Below are 21775 nucleotides of genomic sequence, written 5' to 3'. Positions count from 1 at the left end.
TCCCTCCTGTGTTAGTTACTCATCCTGTTGCTATGGAAATACACCTCACAGAAGAAACAGAGAAATCATGGTGTTAAAGCAAGGGCAGAGCAGCGTGGTCTATGACAGTAGCCAGCAACAATGGACACTCATGTGGTGGTAGGCCAGGAAGCAAAGAGAGCAGGCTGCAGCTGCAAAGGGGATAGCCTTGAAAGCCCCCTGCAGTGTCCTGTCTCCACAACAACAACCCTGTATACCCATAACCACAGATTTTAAAGGAACAGCCAGTCCCATACAAAACATTGAAAACACAAGTCTGTGGGCATTTCAGACTCAAACTGTATCACTGTCTTAGGAGAGGATGGAGAAGGTGAAGGTACTGGTTTAGATAGTGCCTGGTACTTCACAAGCAGGCCATATCTAGGTCCCAACTCTTTCAGAAAGGTGAATGGGAAAGACTCCAGTGGGTATTGAAGGGGAATTTAGCACAAAAGCTAGTAAATCTTAGAATCTGCAACTTACATGTACACTGATGCATATTCTTAGGATTTAATTTAATTTTTAAATTGTCCACTATGAGATTTGGCCTTGCAGAGCTGCCCAAAGAAGCTGTGCAAATATGAAAATATTTTTATTAGGCTTTAAATTCTCTCTCTCTCTCTCTCTCTCTCTCTCTCTCTCTCTCTCTCTCTCTCTCTCTCTCTGTGTGTGTGTGTGTGTGTGTGTGTGTGTGTGTGTAAACAGTTTCAAAATGTTTCATGTAACAAACAGGGAAAACCACATCCCCAAAATTCCAAAAGCAGAACACACAATCTCTCATGTTTAAAGACAAAATAAATGAACCATGCTTTTAGTTTACTAAGGAGAAATCAAAGGCCGGAGCTCCTCAATTAAAACAGAAAGTATAAAGTGACCAAAAAAATAAAACTTATTAATTTAAAAAAGTGTTTTTGTTGTTTAGTTTCTTGTCCCAAATATTAAAACCCATTCTTATAAGAAAGGATATGACTAATAGGTCAGTTTTGTTATTTTTCCCCACAGTGGTTCAAGATATTAAGCAATATTACCAATTGGCTTGCTGTCCTAATGCCTTGAACGTTAGACTGGTCTTGGTTTGTTGCAGGTGGTATAAAGTGGACTTGGAAAAGGGCTCAGCAGAGACTGGGAAGAACCTTACACTGTTGATACAGTAACATGAAGACCGAGCAAGTATTACTCTTAGATGATTTCAATGTTGTGCTTTAGTTCTCCCTGTACTAGAGCTAGAAGTCGAAGGTCCCAGTTTGCCTACCTTGGACTGGCAAGAGTGCCACACGTCCGAAGCCCACCCATCAGCCTGCCTATAATTCTTCGTGATGGGGTCAAGAAGTTAGTGAACATTTTTTCGAAAACAAGAGCTGATGTGTTCTTCCTTTCTAAGTTTATTCAAAAATTTTCTGCGGGGTATTAAGCTACATCTCAGTGTAGCACACTGTTTTCCTATTCCCAAGAGCAAGCTCTCAGGGCTGCTCTCCGAAGAACTGTCATTCATCCTTTTTCTAAAACACTTTTGCCATAAGTACAGCAAGTACCCAGGGACTGGGAATGGTGGTGGGAACGAGTGACGTGGGTCATATGGAGAACAGCTACCCGTCCTGAATCAACAGATCCTTCTCTCTGCTAGCAGAGGAAGAGCTTTATATAAACCAGCAGTATTGTTATTCCATATGGATAGTTTATTTTTGGGTTCTTCAAATTCTATAAACCACTGATTTATGACAATCTGACCACAGAAGTTCGGTATATTTAGAGAGTAAAAGAGTGTCCTTTGTTGAAAGCAACATTTTAACTCTGAATTAACTATTTTTCCCCTGGGTAGGAACGTGCAAATAATGTACTGATGTTTCCTATTTTATTTTTCAGACAGACTTTTTCGGTTTCATTTGAACTCTCAAGTCACAGAACCCCTCCAGAATGATGATCCATAAAGTATGATGTATGTAAGGCTAGCGAGTGGGTTAGCTCAGTGAATAAAGGCATTTGCTACCAAGCCTGACAACCTGTGTTTTATCCCTAGGACTTAGACGATGGAAAGAAAGAAATGAAAGTTGTCCTCTGGCCTCTACATACATGCCAACACACACATATGAAATAAATAAATGTAGTATGTTTAAAGCATGATGTACATAAAGTAAAATTAGTCTGTTCCGGATATATTTCATAGACAGCTTCAAGTGACAAAGAATTAATTCTGTATTTCTATTAAAGTAAAATTTCCTCTAAGTCATTTATACAGTTAGCAAAGCTAATACTACCTTTTAGCACTTGTTAACAAAATGTCTCATATGATTAGTCTGAAATCATCAATTTCTTTTTCATAAATTGCATTTCTGTAGCCCAATTATTTGGAAACTGTAAAAATCAATTAAAAAATAAGAAGAGAGAATTAACAAAGTCTGAGAACTATAACGTTTAATGAATAGATTCTGAGGGAAAAAAGAAAAAAATCACAAAATTCTAGAAAATATGATAAATTGTAAAGAGAGAGAGAGAGAGAGAGAGAGAGAGAGAGAGAGAGAGAGAGAGAGAGAAGCATAAAATGAATTCATACTATTTCAGAAAACGGAGTCTGTCCTGTTTGCTCTTCTGTGTTGAGCGAGCCCTGGGAAAGCATGTCACTGCACTATGCAATGCTTTCTGCTTGATGACTTCCTCCCCAGAGAAAAGAATGAAAGATTACTGGAGTCCATGAAAAATTAGTCACTTCTCTAGCATTCCCCCTAGTCCTTGATTCTGTGGATGTACGAGTCCTTTGACATCAGCTATTTCACACTGTATACTTTATAGGAAGCAGGAATGGCACAAATGATTCTTGTCCATGGAGATGCAAACTGCATCCATTGAAAATGCAATTGATTGTTAGCCTAGGGAAATGGGTTTAATTTTTGCTACTTTTGTATCTATTTGTAATGTCATTTTAATGTTTCTTAGTTGCCCTTTTATATGAATGGAGTCTCCTTGAATGGTCATAACATTTAACTTGCTCCTTCATTAAATGATTGGTTTTATAAATTTGACATGCATTCCTCTATGTGTGTGTCCATGTGCACGTGTATGTGGTGGATGCACACATGTGGAGAAGGTGGCAGAGGACAATCTCGCCTCAGGTATAGTTACTCGTGTGTCACCCGATATCTTTTTGAGACAAGGTCAACTCACCCTGGCCTGAAGCTCATCAGGTAGGCGAGGATGGCCCAAGCGGTCAAACTTGTCACTGCCTCTCCAGCTGTGTGGCTGCAAACTTCCTCCATCACATTTAGTTGTTTTGCTTCTTACCATGAGTCTGGGGATGGAACTGTCCTTACACTTACAAGGCACACAGGTGATGGACTAAAGCTATCTTTCCAGCCCTGACTTCTTTTTCCATTTCTACGAGAGCTATGAATGTAACCTTTTGAGATCTGTCATTTAACAATGGATGTCAAAAAATGTCAAATATCAACGGCAAAATAGGATTTTGTTTTGCAAAACATAATGTATATGTCTAGTTCCATCAAGGGAATAAGCAACGGTAGTAATGATAGTGATTTTGATTTTCCAAACATCTGAAGAACAAAATGTATACTACTTACTTTCTGTAAGTAAATGTGCCCTCTCAGTCAGAAATATAGCTGGAAGCTCATTTTCACTGAAGGTCACAGATTGCAACCCTGAGGAAGCCAGACAAGCCTGACTGGGTGTAAGAAGAGATTTGGAATCGCTGTGCTGCATGGAAGCAGTCCCTTTCCAGTTCAGATGGTGCATCTGGCAGACCAAGCCCAAGAGTCGGGAACATCTTCACGCTTCCAGTGCTGCATTTCCTGGCTGACGCCCTCAGGGACCGCAAAGCTGCCACTTGTCACCCTGAGTGAGTTCACACTGCCTGTACGATTGCCATTTTGTCATCTGGCCATCACCACCTTCATAAAGTCGTGACTACGTTCCAGAAAGTTCCAGACACTGCTGACTTGAATCTGTAGTTCTCAGGAGCATCTTAACTATTTAGGTCGCTAGTACTTCTTAGCTGTCTGTGTCCACCCCATAGCCTCCATCAGTAACAAGGACATTTCAAGACACTGTATTATGTTTATTCCTCATGATTCCTCTAGGTAACATGATATTTTAAGTACATTAGTTTCTTTATTAAAGGCATGGCAAGACTTAGAAATATTTAAATTTGATATTTTTTTTTACTTCATTGAGTAAGCATTAGCCTTACTGTGGCAAATAATAAAGTGTTTATATTTTGAAATCATTCCTACCTTGAGTTGTCAGGTGACTCACTTGTGAAAAGCATGCAGTTTCTTAAATTCAACTTTCAGAGCTATTTTGAAGATTTGAAAAGCAGACTCATAAAGTATTTTTTTTTCATTTGCTCAAAGATCAAAATGCTAGCTGGATCTGATGGTATATTCCTTTAGTTCCAGCACTTGGGAGGCAGAGGAAGGCATATTTCTGTGAGTTCAAGGCCACCCTGGTCTACATAGTGGGGTACAGGATGGCCAGGGCTGCAGAAAGAGACCCTATCTCAACTCTTTGCCTGGCCCAAAAGAAAAATCCAAATGCCAGACTGAAATAATATATTAAAAATAGACTATATAGAATAAAAATGAGGCTTATTATTATACAGAATAATTTTAGGCTTAATTTCAAAGGAGATTATGTTGCCTCAGTTTTTCTATTTAGATCTCAACACAATTACCTAATGTAATGTGGTTACAGTTAATGACTATATTTAAGTAAGTAAATAAAATAAAAACCAACAACCCCACCAAAAGAAAACAAAACAAAACAAAAGAACTAATAAGACTTTGATCTGTTAAAAGTTGATCAAAGTTTAAGAAGAAATGTTAAATATATTAAAACATCAACAGTTTGGTTTATTTGAGTTTTAGTGTGTGCTAATTTTTGTTGTTGTTGTTTGTTTTGTTTTGCTGATTTTACAACCTGAAGAGAAAAATGAAATGAAAGCCTAAGCAAGAAAAAAATATATAGAAAATAATGCCATGTTATGTCTCACATTGTAAACAGGTTCCAAATGGAGAATTTTAATGCATATTTCCCATAGAACGAATGCATAAAAATTTGAAAAAACCTATTAACTAATCCATAAGTCACTAATCAAGACCACACAATTTTACTGTGATGATAATTTATTGGATTATGAATAGCTAACATCTAAACATCAACTAATATGAAATGAAAATTCCGTGAAATCACCATGAACCGTGGTAATAGATAGGTAACATTTACACTGGGTGGTTCACACATATTTGTAAAGTACATGCAGAGAGTCAGCAATGGATCTCATAAACTAGAGAAATTTATACTTCAATAAACAAACAAAACATGACTGAGAACAGATGAGTACACAAAACTCCAATATATTAATGAAGTTAGCCTCCTTTTCTAGAATACAGAATGGGGTTAGGGACCCCACAATGTATGATTTTAGTCTCTAGAAATCACGCTGGAAGGAATTAGATAGAGAACTGCTTTTCATAGTTTAGGGTATGTAGCAACCCATGGAGACCTAAGCAAGCTTAGCAAGAAGAGGAGTGAGTACTTGATACTGGATGAATCCCGAGAGTTCCTGTTTCTAAGAATCTTCCAGCTAGTGTTGATGCAATCACACTCAAGCAGCAAGCCTTTCCAACCAAGGCACAAATAACAAAACTCACTCTAACATGCCTATTCTTGATATGTAGCCCATATCACACAGGCCTCAGTGATCTCCTTTCACAGTCTTAGACCAGAAGCAAGAGGCATCCCCAGCCTTCCACAGAAGCATCTCATTCAGCCCCAACAAATGGTGAGGCTGGAGTCAAGAGCTTATGTGATCATGAAAGTCTAAATGACTACTCTACTAGCAGGCATTTGGGAAAAATACTTATGTTGTCCTCCCTGTGTGTAACATTAATTGTTCAAATATATTCTAGGCCTTCACATCAAATCACCAAAGTGAAAGTTAGTATTCATGTTCCAATGCTACCACATTTTGCCCATTTATTTTGATGCTTGTGAACTTGCACATCTTTCCAGCCATTTCCTTCCTATCATTCATTATTCCTTCCTGTGTTTTTTGAAAAATTTCTATTATCTCTGGATAGATAGGCAAACCTATAGAGACTGGGTATTCCACATCCCCCTCCTAGTGATATTTGGAAGCAAGTAAGAATTTCAGTGCCCATGCACTATCCTGATAGGAGTTACACAGTATGCTCAGGAGATCTGAGGTCTTTCGAATAGACTCTTGAATTTGGAAGAAGTGAGAAGCAGCATTCAATCCAAGAGTTGAGTCCTATCCCTGAACTTCCTTCACTTTCAGCAGATTCACACTGCTTTCTTGATGATCGCCATGGGTTTTCTTCAGGTCTCAGGGGCTCTGCCAAAGTTCTGAGGGTTTCCAAATGCCTGTCAGTCAGGGCAAAGCTCTGTGCAACTGGACACTTCAGTATCTTCACAAATAAACCCAGGAATCTGGGGCATTTTCCAAGAATGTGTCTTACATTTTAATAGGTACAGCAAATAGCACAATGACAAGCATTTGTCACATGAATGAGTACTGACCTATTGTAAGACTCTCTCTCTCTCTTCTTGTCTGTCTGTCCTTTTTTTGCTCATTCCCAGTACAAAACATATGTTTATCATTTACAAATATATGAACAAATGTTTGTGAATGGAAACATATGGTAGCACTAGGTTCATGGACTTTCTCCTTCATTTTCAGATAACTGGATAGAAAGTATCTCTCTACCAATGAGGAGCAAAAGCAATTTTGATAACACTATTTATTGTATTCTCCTAAACATGGCCAGTGAACAGATGTGTATTAGGAGCCCGGAAGACAGATGGGAAAAGCCCAGGTGAGTGTTTCATCTCACATGATAGACTGATGACATGCTATGTTTGTGAGGTTCTCTTAAAACTCACTTCCTCCATGTAGGATTTCAAAGAGTGTCCTCCACTGGAGTCTTCTCCCTAGAGGCAAGCAGGTTGAAAATGTCAGGAAGGGACAGAAAGAACAATACAGTCTGTCACTGTAGAGGGCAATGAGCCCCCCCCCCCTTGCTCGCACACATGATGCCTGTGAGGCTGTCACTTGGACAACCTCAGGTTCTCTGAGGGAGACAGCATTTCTTTCCAAACAAAGACACATCTTGTAAGTACTTTTCAGTTCATGTAAACAAATAATCAGTAAAGCTTATTCAATATTAGGGGAGAATGCTAGGCAGTTTTATGAAAATTTCCATTACTAACTTTCTATGTTCTTAAAATTAGATGAAGCCACTAATTCCATGTGATATAAATTTTCATGAAGTTCTAACATCTGGACTTAAGACCATCCTATGAAAAGAGAACATATTACTAATTATTTTGTCTTTCCATTTAGTCTTTCTAGACATAGTGGCCTGTGCTTAGCCAAGTCTCTATCATGTGTGTCTTTTGCTAAAACATCGAACCCTGGTAACCAGTGAGGCTGAGATCAATAAAACTTAAAGCACCAAATTAAATATATTCTAAACTATCAATCAAGTTGTTGGTTTGGATAAGTTATATTTTTAGACTGTATATGCAGGAACATTTGTAAATAAATTCTGTGATGCCATGAGTTGATAAATTCTAGGATATCATATGTGTTTAAAAGATAGCTAAATAACCATGAATGAAGCTTAAAATGGTTTTCACAGCATATCTTGTGACTTTTTAAAGTCCTTCATACATGTTATCTCATTGGACTGTTATTGTTTGTTCATTTTTGTTTCTTAGTACAATTTAAGGCCAAGACATCCTCCAGCCAGTTTGATACGTTGAGAAATTGAAGCTGTGAGGGGTGGCACTAAATGAAGCATCAGTGCGGCTGCAGCCAGCCTGACACTCTATCACCACACTAGGATCAAAAGTCGTTTATCATTCAAAATTAGGCTTACTTCCCTTAAAAAGTGGGGGTTTTCTTTGGTTTAATGATGGTTTTTGATGCTTGTTTTTTACATGTTCTGAACAATAAGCCTTGAGGGAAATAAAGGTAGAATGTTCGTGTCAATAGCAGGCTGATATTTCTGAAAATTCAAACAGTACAGATCAATGTGGTAATATTTCTTCCCAAATCATGGTTTTCACTAGTATAAACACACAAAAATCAATATATTAGAGTTTAAAAGTCTCCAAATGCTTCTAAGATTACAGAATATTTCAATATACAAGGCAGTCAAAAAGATAGGCTAGAACCTTTAATCCCAGCACTCAGGTGGCAGAGGCAGGTGGTTCTCTGTGAGTTCGAGGCCAGACTGGTCTACAGAGTGAGTCAGGGCTATTACACAGAGAAACCCTGCCTCAAAAAACAAACAAAAACAAAACAAAACAACAGCAGCAACAACAAAGATACAATAGCCCTGCATTCTTAAAGTATAAGCAATTTGGAGAAATAAAATTCATAGAAGTCCTCTAAAAAATGAGGAAATTTAACTTGAGTCACCAAGTTGACCACTTAGTCTCTCATAGTTGAACAACTAACCCAAGAATGTTGTAGACCCTTCCAGTGTGTCTCTCTCATGGCTAATTTTCTTCCCTTTCACCTCAGTTGCCCAGAGAATGAGAACAAGATGACAAATTGCTTTTGGTGATAAATATGCTAAGTGGCGACTGTGTGAAGCCTGTAAGGTGGGTCTCTGAACACTGGAGGACTTGAAGTACAATTTCAGAGTTCTCAGCTGCTCCTTGAAGAGATGCCCTTTATTCCTTCCAGCTAGGAAACAATGGTTTTCCCAATTTGTCTAGATGACGCCAATCTTCTGCTAAGACTTGCTGACGACTGAGGATTTTCTTGATGATCGAGTGTCAACAGACAATAAATAGGCTTCTTGACACCCTTGCTTCTTCCAACTGTGCCACAGTTGTGAGTGCATACACAATAGCAAATGACGGCAAATGGTAACAATACCAATATAAAATCATCCTCATGAGGCTCACACAGAATTAAAGTAGGCAGGTAAGGAAGTGTGAAGGACTTATGCCTTTCTGTCAATGCAAAGGGTGTTTTAAAAGTTCAGAAGAAATGTCTTATTAGACACACAACCCGTACTTCGGAGACCTCTCATATGTCCACTGACTTAGGTACAAAGTTAACATTCTTTAAAACCCAACAGTCCATACAGGAAAGTCTCAACAGAACCTTTGCCCAGCAACAGCACCTCTACCATTGAGCTGATACCAAGTCCTCTAAAGGTCTCTAACACCAGTGAAGTTTTTCGCTTTTGCCTTTGAAGATTTTTCCATTATCTTATCCTTGTTGATACACCAGAGCTTACTATAGCTCATGCCTTCCCATTCCAGTGCCCTGCCAGTCTCAGATAAATACCAGCATTATCTGAGAATCCATCTCTGCTATTTAGAATGGCAAGAGAGCCCACACGCCATTTGTTTCACACACTGGAATCTGGCTACAAGCCTCATCCACAAATCATTGAGTTGGGGCTCCAGTAAGTGAAGAGCTTAAAATTAAAAGTCTCTAGTTGATAATACAGGAAAAAGAGCAGTTGGCAGAGAGGATCACAAATGTGCCCTCGGCCAAGTGAACAGTCAAAGACAAGAGGTATGACCTCTGATTTTTAGAGTCAGAAGAATAACCCAGTGAAGGGCTGGGCTCCACATGTCTGTCAAAGCTTCTTCAGACTTCCAAATGTTGCATCTCTCCTTCCCGCCCCCTGGGGGTGCTAAGGAAATACAACGCTTTCAGTCCACATTTTCTTAACTTTAAAGACAAGTATTTTAAATATCAAGTCATCCAAATAGCATAATATTTTGGTAATTACCTTTTAGAAAGGGACCAAAAACACCCAAATTCAATTTCCCTTGAAAAACAAAGAGGGTAAAAGGGGTAGAAAAGAGGAAGAAAGGGGCATGTGGAGGAGGGGAAGGGCAGGAATAGGGAAACTATGCCCTTAAAAACAAAAACAAGAAAAGGTATTTCCTGAAACATGGTTTCACTTACCATGAATTTCTAATATAATCACAGCTGAGGTTAAAAAAGGTTTTAAATATGGATGAGAAAATAAATTACGAACTCAGAGAAAGTTGAAGAGAGAGAGGCTGGGTGAAGTGGCCCCTACAAGATCCCATGAGCCGTCAGCAAAGGAGGCCTTTGCCACAGTCTTAGATATTTTACACTTAAAAAAGTGTCCTCGGTAAATAGAGAATATTCTAATTGCAGATCTAAATTTACCCTTTCCTCATTCCATTTGCATTTTAACTCTCATTTGCATCTCTTGCTTCAATCAATAAATATTTTTTATTCATCTCTTACTGATCTTTAGACAAAGTACAGACTGGCTCTCTCATTAGGATGCATTTATTTACACTGTATATGTCTAAGATCTTTCTGGTACTAATTTCCTACAAAGAAAATTTCATGTCCTACCTCACTGAAATATTCTTACTTCCCACCCTATTAAAATAAAATTGAATGATAATGCTAGCACAGAATGCCTTCTTAAGAAGTTCCTGAGTTATTTGCCACTCACAGAAGGAGAGGAAGTCAACACAATTGGCCAAGCCATTCCTAAACCCAAGCAGAACATAAAATGTCATCATCATTTATTTCAGTTAGGTATCAAGACAGTTGTAGGTGTCAGGACAAATAGTTGAACAAGAGCTTACCCTCATTATAAAATGTTTGCCATGGGAGAACAGACAGACCCAATTAGGATCAAGAACAGAACTTCTTTGACACATGTACTATCAAGCTGCCACAGGAAAGAGCTAAGAGAAAAAAGCATCCAGGCTTTCATTCCTTTACTCAGCAGCCACTGAGAAAGCAAAAGCACTGAGAACTGTTGTAGTCACAGCATGTGTGCTATGAGGGCAAAGGCAGAGTCATGCTTGAAATTGTTTTCAAACTTAGTTTTGAAGACTTAGTCAATTACCGTATTAATGAAGCTGGATAAGGAGGAGGTCTCAGAAATACAGAAAATCTTGTTTAAGACACAACAGAACAAACCCAGGGAACCATGATAATTCCAAAGAGAAGCACTAAGGATGCCAGCCACTGAAATGTATGCTGTATTGTCAAAGAGACAGCTGTCAGCAGTGTGTCGGGGCCTAATTTCCTATGGCAAGTTTGTGTAATAGAGATGGACTCCGGTTGATATTCTGCTTTCCTACTGCATCCTCACATGGAGTAAGTAAATCATCTTCACAGGAGGTGGAGAGAATGAAATCCAGCTTTTTGAACTTGGTAGACGATATGGGCAGCACCTACTGTTGTCCAAGATGATAAGCCATGTTATCTGTTCCGACCAGTGGAAAATTAAGAGCAAGATTGTCCATACCTGGGCAGGGTTGGCAAGCTCAAAGGGCTTTAAAGTCACTGGTGCATTTAGGAAGTTGAACATGGTCTGTGTTCACATTTGCATATATGAACAGACCCTGCTTCTGTGTCAATTGCTCCAATGTTCTTTTATATCAAGTGTGAAATTCATGTCTGGAGAATTGGTCCATAATTTTATGGATAGATGTAACCTCAGACCACCTTTTCCCACAAATGCCACCTTTATCTAGGAGAGAAGATACTTGAACAAACCAAAGCCAAAACAAACAAATAAACAAAACAAACAAAAACCAGTGGTGCTATTATGACACAGTCATTGTGATTCACTCTGCTTTTAAGGGTTACTAGTGTAGTAGGATGTGTCTGCGCTGGGATGAAATAACTTTAGGATGAATTAAATTGCCCTTAAGAACAAAATGGGGACTGGAGAGATAGCTGAGTGGTTGAAACCATGTGAAACTCTAGTAACAGGGCATCGGGTACTCTCTTCTCTCCTCTGCTAGGGCACTGCATGCACATATATACACGGGCAGGCAACACACACACACACACACACACACACACACACACACACACATGCACGCACACGCACGCGCGTGCACACACACACACACACACACATGCACACACACACACACATACACACACACACACACACCAAAAATAAAAAGATAAAAAAGTTTTAAAGGATGGTGAAACAGTCAGTCTCTATGCAAATAACCAATTTCTAAATTTAAATAAAAATAATTTACATTTTTCTTCCAAGTTGTTGATGTCACATTCAAGAGTTCATTTAGTAATAATGAAAATGAGCAGGAATAATTATGAGAATAGTGACTTTCATTAAGAATGTTCAATTTTGAAGGATTTAAAATGTTTCCTTGTGCCTACTTTCTCAAAAGTGAGTACTCAAGTAGGGGAAAACATTGAAATGCTTTGATTTTCTTCAATGCCATGGAAAACAAAAGTGGGTGGGCAAAGCTAGAAACAAGAGGCTCCACATTTGGGGCTATGGTGATCCTGATGACCTTCATGAGTGAATGGTAGATAAGAGAAGGGACAGCATGAGGAGATGTGACTCATTTTTATGGCTATTTTGTTTGAATTGAAACATTTCCCCCAAGGGAGGAGGGAATAGTATAAGTCTCAGGTTGAAATAAAAAGTAAATAAATAAGAACGAGGCCTTTTTTTTTTTTTTTTTTTTTTTTTTTTTTTTTTTTTTTTTTTTTTTTTTTTTTTTTTTTTTTTTTTCCGAGACAGGGTTTCTCTGTGTAGCTTTGCGCCTTTCCTGGGACTCACTTGGTAGCCCAGGCTGGCCTCGAACTCACAGAGATCCGCCTGACTCTGCCTCCCGAGTGCTGGGATTAAAGGCGTGCGCCACCACCGCCTGGCCAAACGAGGCCTTTTTTAAAAGACAGAATTTTATGTAAAGTAGGAAACGTTATAAAGAGACTAAGAAGACCAGTTACGTGGAGAATGGAGAAGTTGAAGTGAGAAACTAAAGCAAACAAAGCCAGAGGGCAGAGAGAAAAAAAAAAGCAGTCATGTGTCAGGAAAACTGTCTGTAACAAAATGTGAGAGAGGGAGGGGACATATAGCAAAGGGCTTGAAGGACACCTCTGACTGCCTAGAGGTGACAGAGGCCAGCTCCAGAGTCCACAGCTCACACTTGTAGAGACATTTTACATTGGACAGTCATGGGCTACGAAGTCAGACTCCTACTTGTCTATGATGGGAGGTGGGGGTTACATGCAGGATGTCACTCACTGAGGCACAGATATCTGGTAAAGGTCAAGTTCTTAACCTCGGTGGATTTCTCTCAGTGTTGACTAAGCAAGACGAGTATGTGATCCAAGTGATTTTTCTGTATATATACTTAATTTTACAACAAACTGTATTTTAAAATTGACAGAAATATATTCCTGTTATTAAACTCTATTTTTTGGGCAGAACTGAGAGACCTGAGTGCAAGCTTTAAGTATTAGAATGAGATATTATCAAGCTCTGTTTATGAATGGTATTATTTTCATGATCATGTCCCCAGTCCTTCAGTCTATGTAAAATGATAAATGCCAGTCACATTTCCAGAAGAGTGAAGAACACTTTCAGAGTTCTAATTTAATCTTGTGGTAACCTAATTATAACACTGACCTCATAAAAACCAGTTGGCAATTTGAATTTTTACTGTTTGAAATCTTTAAGCCTTTAAATTCTGTTTCATTAGGCTTTTAAAAAAATCAATAGATGTCACTTTGGAATCTGTAAAGTACCTGGATAAACTCTCTGAGGTCAGTAAAATAGGAGTGTGAACCTCATAATTCAAACCAAATACACAATGTATTCTTTTAAAATTAAATTAACCTATGCCTTGCAAAATGACCAAATGGCTAAAGTGACTAGCTTCCTGAACTGAGACTCAAATTTGAATGTGGAGAAAACTGATCCATGAGATACAAAAGCTCCTAAAATACCAAGGGATCCTGTCTCTAGTGTCCTCAACCTGTGCTCTTCTCATTTTAAATTGTGATTGATATTTCAGGTAAATAATACCACCAGGCATTTTTCTGCATTTAAGTAAACATATTTCTATTAACCTATACATGGAAACCTAATTTTGCATTTGCTATTTTTGATGTTTACCTCTGATTTCCTTTTGTATTTAACAGCAAAAAGATCAATTTCAAATTTCAGATATATCTGAATTACTTGATATCCATTGTCATTGTTGTGAGAAGCATGGTGTCAGGCAGGCATGATGCTGGAGAAGGAGCTGAGAGTTCTACACTAGGATCTGCAGGCAGCAGGCAGAGCTGGTGACACTGGCCTGGCTTGAGCATCTGAAACCCCAAACCCTCCTCCAGTGACACACTTCCTCCAGCGAGGCCACATTTCCTAATGTACTCCCTAAGCATTCAAATATATGAGTCTATGGTGGCCATTTTTAGGGTTTTGTAATACAACTAAGTTTTTTGGAGAAAGTTCAACAGTAAATGGAAGGCAGACTAATACTAAATAAAGAGGCAATTAATACATTGTGGAATTTCAGAACGAGAAAGAAACGAATGGTGAGAAGCAAGAATTATCAGGGCCTGATACAGGGCTTAAAAGCATCCTCAGCACGACTGTCCCTGAGCACACAGACATTTTTGCTTACGAACCTCCCAGCTCTCTAGTGACAGCCACCACCCTGCAGGCTCCAGCAGTCAGGTGGGTCTTTGTTTCTGCATCTCCTCCCCCTGCCCATGACCTTTCTTCTTCCCTCAAGCTGCTCTCAGATATTCTGTTCCTGTCCCCCAACATCACCCAGTAATATTTTATTCTTCTCACGTCCTATCTCTGTTCTCATTTGTTCGGGAAGAGTCTCCTGACCCCACATGTTTGTACTGCCACACCATTACCTTCGGTCCGGCTGCACAATTCATGATTCTCTGGCCCCTCCCATCATATGCCTTATTGTCAGAAAATTCACCCATTTCCTGTGTTGGCCCTTTTTTTTTTAATGTTTAAAAAGCAAATTGTTGATATATCTATTTTATGAGAATTTCTCATGGGCATATAAGTTATGATTGAATCTACCCCACATTCCCTTTCCTCTAATTTCTCCCCTAACCCTTTACCATGCTCCTTTCCTCCCAGCTTTGTGAGCTCTCCTTTTGTTTTATTTTTTATACACAGTCTTCTTGGTGTTGCCTGTATGTGCATAGTTAAAGGACTATCTGCTAGATAATGGTAGCTTTTCAGGAGTTTAATCCTTGAAGACAATTTACCCCCACCCCGGCAGTCAGCAATTGCAATAGAATTTCAGGCAATGGTGGACTTTTATGAGTTCCACTGTCCATGATGAGGTTTTGGTTGTGCACATCTTTTACATGCAGGCATGGCCACTGTGGTTTCCTATGTGCAGTAATCCTGTAAAATCCATAAAATCCTGTTGCACTGCATATGTCTACTGCTTCTGGCTCTTAGAATTGTTCCACTCTCTTGCCCATGATGATTGCTGGGCCTTAAGGGAGAGGTGTGATATAGATATCCCATTCAGAACTGAGTACTCTGTGGTATACTCTTCTCTGCATGTTGACAGTGGTAGCTCTGTGTGTTCATTGCCATCTATTGCAAAGAGAAGCTTCCCTGGTGAGAGCTGAGAGGTGTACTAATACAGGGGTGTAAAGATGAGGACTTAAGGGTCAGTTAAATGCTCTATCAATTGAACAGAATCGTTGTATTTGGTTCTCCCTTAGGACCTATGACCTAGCCCAACATTGGTTTGGAGACCAGTTAATGGTACCAGGCATTAATTCCATCTTGAGGAGTAGGCCTTAAATCTAATCAGAAAGTGGTTGGTTACTCCCATAACATTGAAGCCACTATTGTGCCAGTAGGTAGGTTTTGTCAAGACAGTCAGTAGTTATACTACTGGAGTTTATAGCTGAGCAAGACCGCTGATGACTTTTCTCCCCCAAGACCATACTTAGATCCCAGAAAGCTGGGAATGAGGCTTCCAAGTCAGTAGGCATCAGTTGATTTCTCAAAGCCATGTAACTTAAGTATATGATATCTTCAGCAATGGGGTCTTGCTATCAAATTCTAGAGCATAATTAGGAACAATGAAAATAGACTGTGATATTTAGGGAGTCTATGAGATCCCACTGACTAACAAGGTGAAAAGAGGTAAACCATACCAGGAACCAGGCCTTTTATTTGACAGCCCATAGTGTCTAGGAGAAACATTTTCCTGCTTTTATAGAGTAATACTATTTAAACTCTTTTTATATATGTACCTATGTTTATTTTAAGAAGCTTCTACAATACTGGTTTCAATATAGCATTTTCAAAGGATTTTAATGTTGGTTACCCTTTCACATAACCCTTCATCTACCCTGCCTTTCCATCTATCATCCCAATGAACATTTTACTATTATTATTATTATTATTATTATTATTATTATTATTATTATTATATTCCTCTTTTCCCTTCATATACCACCTGTGTTTTATTCCACTTCACCTGAAATCCCATGCCCATGGTCCCTTGCTAGTTCCCTGGCTTCTGTGAACTGTCTAATTTAAACATACTTATCTGAAGATTCCAAGCTAGTACTTTGAATCTTACATAAAAGAGAAAATGCAGAGAATGTGTCATTTAGGGCCTGGGTTCCTCACTCAGAATAATAATTTACAACATCTCCACCCTTTTGTCTCTCAGTGTTCTAATTTTATTTTCTTTTTATAGCTAAGGAGTATTCTGCTGAAGTAGCTTCTACTACACTGCTGGGTCCTAGGACCAAACCCCAACACTTACGGGGCCTAGGACAAAATATTAAACAAACTGATAAAATGTTTCACATTGCTAAAACTTGTGTGAAATGTACCCCAGTTGCCAGGCAAACTTGGAATTACTGGAATATTTGAAACTGCAGTTCTGAGCCACATTGGCGGAGTAGATAGCAGAGCTGGAAATGCTCACTCCACTTCCCATCCCTGTCCCTTTTCTCAGCACTCTGCACTGAACCCCAAAGCAGTGGCTACCCTACCTGCCTGACCCAAAGTTGCTTCATACACTCCAACAGCTGCTGCTTCTTCACTTTGTAGGTCTAGAGTTCAGATGTAGGAGTTAATGAACTAAGGCCAGTTCCCTGAAGCAGGATTGGCATTGTTTGTGCAAGGACTCTGGGATCTGGGTACCTAGCACATAGTAGATATGTCTGCTTGGCCATATGGCTTCTGCATGTCCTATGGTCTTGGTCTCATATAAGTACCCACTGAACCTTCCCCAAGGGAAGGCATACTCATCTCATTACCATTGACAGGACAGAGTGCCAAGCCTGGCACCTGATTCATCCCACAGTTGGTGTTGAACAAATGAGAACTATTCCGCGAAACATACAGTTCTAATTTGATGGAAAAAATAGCAGAGAGTGTAGCTAGCATATAGAATGACAAAGATTGTAGCTGTTTGAACAAATCAAAATGACAGAATCAGGGAGCTTCTAATGGCAAGAGATGGGGATGGCATCCCAATTTTATGCCTAGGAAACAGCAACAAAAAATTATATCTTAATACAAGGCAGAGACAGACATTTAAAACTGACTACATGGGGGCTGGAGAGATGGCTCAAAGGTTAAGAGTACTGGCTGCTCTTCCAGAGGTCCTGAGTTCAATTCCCAGCAATCACATAGTGGTTCACAAACCACATGTAATGAGATCTGGTGCCTTCTTCTGGCCTGCAGGTATACATGCAGACAGAACACTGTGTATGTAATAAATAAATAAATTTAAAAAAATAAAACAAAGCTGACTCCATTTGTATTGTGGTGTATAGTGGTCACCAGATCTTAGGCAAACAAAATTACACTAAAAGTAAGATATATGAATAAAACCAAGGGAGAGAAACCAGTCAAAAGTTTCTATTAAGAAGAGGCCTCAGGTCCACCAGCTCCATGGCCGTGCTGAGAAGAGCTTGAAATGAACAGTTTTCTCCAGAAAAGGAGGTGGCTTGCATCAGGCATTACCCAGGATACTGTAGAAAACTTAGAGACAAAATGCGGTGGGGGAGGATGTGGAGGAAGTGGCTTAGAGAATGCATCTTTGTCGTCATATTCCTCTAACTGGGGATACAGTTGTCTAGATTCTATCAGTTAAATCTTAAACTTCCATGTGAAAATTCATTTACTGTGAGTTTAGTTCAAAAAGATTGTACCATGTATTTAAGAAACAAACCTGGAATGGATTCATTTCAGTGGTACAGAATTACAAAGTAATCAGTGGAGTAAACATATTAAGGACAAAACCACCAAGTGATGCCAGACCCGACAACCTAAAGAAACATAATCCAAGGAAGGGCCTCAACTCTGGGCCTAATGGTGAGTCTCAGTGTGTCTTTGATGCAGCACAGTTTTTCTTTCATGGTCTAAAGCTCTTGTCCCTATGAGGACCACAGACCCAGGATTCTCTATAAGGAGAAATGCTTCTGTTAACTCTTAGCCCTGAAGTGAACTCGATGTGCTGCATAGAACAAAGCTTTCATTGGGACCCTCAAAAGGGCCAACCCACATCACAGAGAGTAAGAAGATACCGTCTATTCTCCCGAAGGTAGCCTGTCTGGAGAGCCAAGTTCAAAGCAAAAATCTTTTGAGGTCTTACTGAACATGACTGAGTACTGAGGTTCATTACAATGTTTTTGCAAGTGTTTGCATTTTGTGAAAACAGCTAGGAACAGAAATCGCAGAGCCAAAAAAAATTCCCTGCCAGTTTTGGAGTCTAAAAGACATTTCCAGAGAAAAGAGTAATGTTTATGTCATGTGTAGTTTAATTTTATATTCTTTCAATATTAATTGAGATGAACACTTTGAGTGTTGGATACTTCTTGATAATCAAGTTCAAACAAAACTATTCAGCACTGTCTGAAACTCAAACCAGCATTGCAAGTGTTCTCATCTTGAGGTCCTTGCCAGTTAGTCAAACAACCCAATAAGGCCAAGTCACAAAAAGCCAAGCTCAATATTTTTAAGGATCACTGGTCCTTTTCCATGATCCATCTGTCTTCTTCACTGGACTTAAAGGAGAGTTAAAGGGAGATGTGGTGGGAATCACCACCCCTGCATCCTCCAAGTCCTTGATGGAGGCACAAATTTCTGCAATTCCTCCAGGGATGTGACACCATTTTTGATTCCCTATTTTCCCTGGCAGAAGCAACTCTAAAGGTTCCATTTAGCCTTTCCAACCATAACAGCCCTCACCAGATAGGTCAGGGAACCAATGTGAGGATTCCGCCAACTTCTAAGTATATTTACCACAATTATACATTCTGGGACTGAGGAATTAACCAGAGGATGAGTTAAGGGATCTACTGGACCTCCAATGAGTCAGATTTCAGCCAAAACTCCATTAATCACCTGACCTCCACAAGCCCCTGACTTAACTGGAGGGCCAATGTTTCTTGGGATCTTCCAGAATCAGTGTCAGTTCAGAACTGGTATCCAACAGACCCTGGGCAGTCTGATTGTTTTCTTTCCCCACAGTGTACAGTCACCCTTGTAAAGGGCATTAAGTTCCTCTAGGGAAGGATTGGAGAAAGGCTAACAGTAAAACTTTGAGATATTTTATCATGGTCCTTCCTCAGGGGAACCTGGCATCCCTTCATTCAAGAGGTTCTGGGTCTGCAAATGGGCTCAAGCCTGGAAACTGTTTCATGGGCCAAGATTCCCTTTCGCACGATCTAATTAGCCTTTCTTCCATTTGTTTGAGAATTTTTCTGCTTATTCAGATCACACAAAAGTTCAGCAGGCTTCTTATCTACTTCATGCCTGGAAATGCCATGACTGATTAACCAGTATCAAGGGTCTATATGAGTCATGCCACTATAGAACTCATTTTGCCTGTACTGCCCATTGTGGGCTAAGCCATTATGGATGTGATTTTGTCTGCGATGCCCACTATGATAACCACAATCACCTGCCTTTGGTGACGCGCTCCTGTCGTTTGGCCTCTGCTACTTCAGGGCCCAATTAAACCCACTGCACTTAATTCACCCAACTGAGCAGCAGCAGCCCAACCCTAAAGTCTGGCACAGTGAATAGGGCGACAACAAAGCTCTTCAGATGGGCTGGTGCCCCTCTCACTATTTTGTGTCTTATGGGATTAGTGAAGGGCATGTCTTCTGGGCCTTCCCATTGTGCAGAACTAAATTTTACACAGTGTACCCACTTTAGCATTGCAATTCCCTGAGCCTTAAAATCCCTTCACCAACACTAAGACAGGGGATATCAGGCATCTCCAACTCCTTTTTAATAGGCTTTTTAATTAAGACAAATGCTTCAGCCAACCATTCAAACAAACGTTTGATACTTTTTTTTAACCGTGCGAGCTTCTGTATTAAGCCCACTCAGTGGACCCATAACAATAAACTTGGCCTGATTCAGTTTCTTCCATCATTATTCCACACCCTTAAACTATTCCCATACATATTCTCTGGACTTCTGCTTGAATGACTTCACCAACTCACTGAGCTCTTTAATAGTGTAGTGCATTTCCTCGTGGACTACACTTTCTCTCCCCTCTAGGGGTCTGCTTAGGCTTAAGTCTGGTTATAGGTCTAGAGGTGAGATTATTGGTCCTTGAGATGTGGTGATATTTTAATTGTGCTGAAATGTTATTTTATTTGTATGTTAATAAATAAAGTTTGCCTGGAGATCAGAGGTCATTAGCGAACCAGGAATAGAAGTCAGGTGGTGGTAGCCAAGGCCCTTAATCTAATCACATGGCAGGCAGTGTCTCTGTGTGGTCAAGGACACAGCCAAGTGTGGTGACCCTTCAGTCTTTATTCCCAGTATCAGCCACAGAGACCAGGAGGACTGTATGGACAGGCAGTGATGAGGAAGTCATGCGACTGGGCTTAGAGCCAATGAGAAGGCAGAACAGGAAAGCAATAAAACACAAGACACACAGGAAGAAGGCCTCTCTCTCAGGGGAAGGAGGACAGAGAGTGGTAAGCTAAAGTAGTCATGGCTCTTGCTCTGATCTCTTAGGCTGTACCTCTGTATTTGGCTCTGTGTTTCTTATTTAATAAGACCATTTAGAATTTTGTCTACACTGACAGACATATATTAACTTGCCTAGCATCTCCTTCAGTGAAAGTCACTACTGGCATAACAAATAGTGAGTGATTAATTTCCTCTGTCAAGGTGGAAAAGGCAGCATGTCAGGGGATTATGGGAGTATATCTTCTGCTGAGGGTGGAGCAACTACTTCCTTGGGTGAGATAAACCCTTGAAAATCAGAACTTACCAAGTTCTCAGTTTCAATAGGGTCCTCCCACACATTTCCATCCCAAGTTATAGGATCCCATTCTTTACCAATCAATGCTCTAACTTTAACTATCAACACCTCTGAGGCTTGAATTTTCACTGTAGTTCAGCCACCCTTATACTACAGCCTGAGCACTGTGGCTGCTGGAAGGAAAGATCTCTTCCAGAGCATATCTGGAAAACTTGAGACAAATTACGTGCATCTGGAACCAGTCAGTTTGCCTACCAGTTCATTGTTGTCCTTTGCAACATTAGGAGATGCTAGAACTTGATTAATTTTCATCATAGCGCTCATTCTTTTCCTTTGTCAATTTATCCAGAGGGATGCTAGGAGCAACCATCCAGCACCATCATTTTCCTTATTTCTCCACAAATCGTCAAAAGTTTTATATACAGAGTCATCAAATCTTTTTTGTCTCATAATTGGTGAATCAGGATAATCAAATGCATTCGTCTCCTTAAGTTTGTAAAATAGTTCACACCATGGGCTCTCAGTACTCTCCAAGCTTCTAGGAACAGCTTTGGTACTGCAGGTGTCGGCAAATTGGAATGTCTATTCCAGATACTTTAAAAATTCATACTTATACTTCTGATGCTCTAGAATCACTTCTGGTACCAAAATCTGTATTAGTTAGAATTCTCTAGAG

The 21775-nt window shown here is 39.7% G+C and overlaps 1 protein-coding gene across 4 annotated transcripts in view; it reads right to left on the bottom strand.

Moving 5' to 3' along the window:
- C5H8orf34 (chromosome 5 C8orf34 homolog) overlaps nucleotides 1-21775 on the bottom strand; it is a 375498-nt gene that overhangs the window by 20366 nt on the left and 333357 nt on the right. For all 4 annotated transcript variants that reach the window (XM_028864575.2, XM_028864570.2, XM_028864569.2 and 1 more), the window contains one exon: nucleotides 6931-6978. In XM_028864575.2, coding sequence (XP_028720408.1) covers nucleotides 6931-6978 — 48 coding nt within the window. The remainder of the gene's footprint in view (nucleotides 1-6930; nucleotides 6979-21775) is intronic.

The sequence above is a fragment of the Peromyscus leucopus genome, chromosome 5 (genome assembly GCF_004664715.2).
Source record: "Peromyscus leucopus breed LL Stock chromosome 5, UCI_PerLeu_2.1, whole genome shotgun sequence".
NCBI lineage: Eukaryota > Metazoa > Chordata > Mammalia > Rodentia > Cricetidae > Peromyscus > Peromyscus leucopus.
This window is presented reverse-complemented; position numbering and strand designations above follow the sequence as displayed.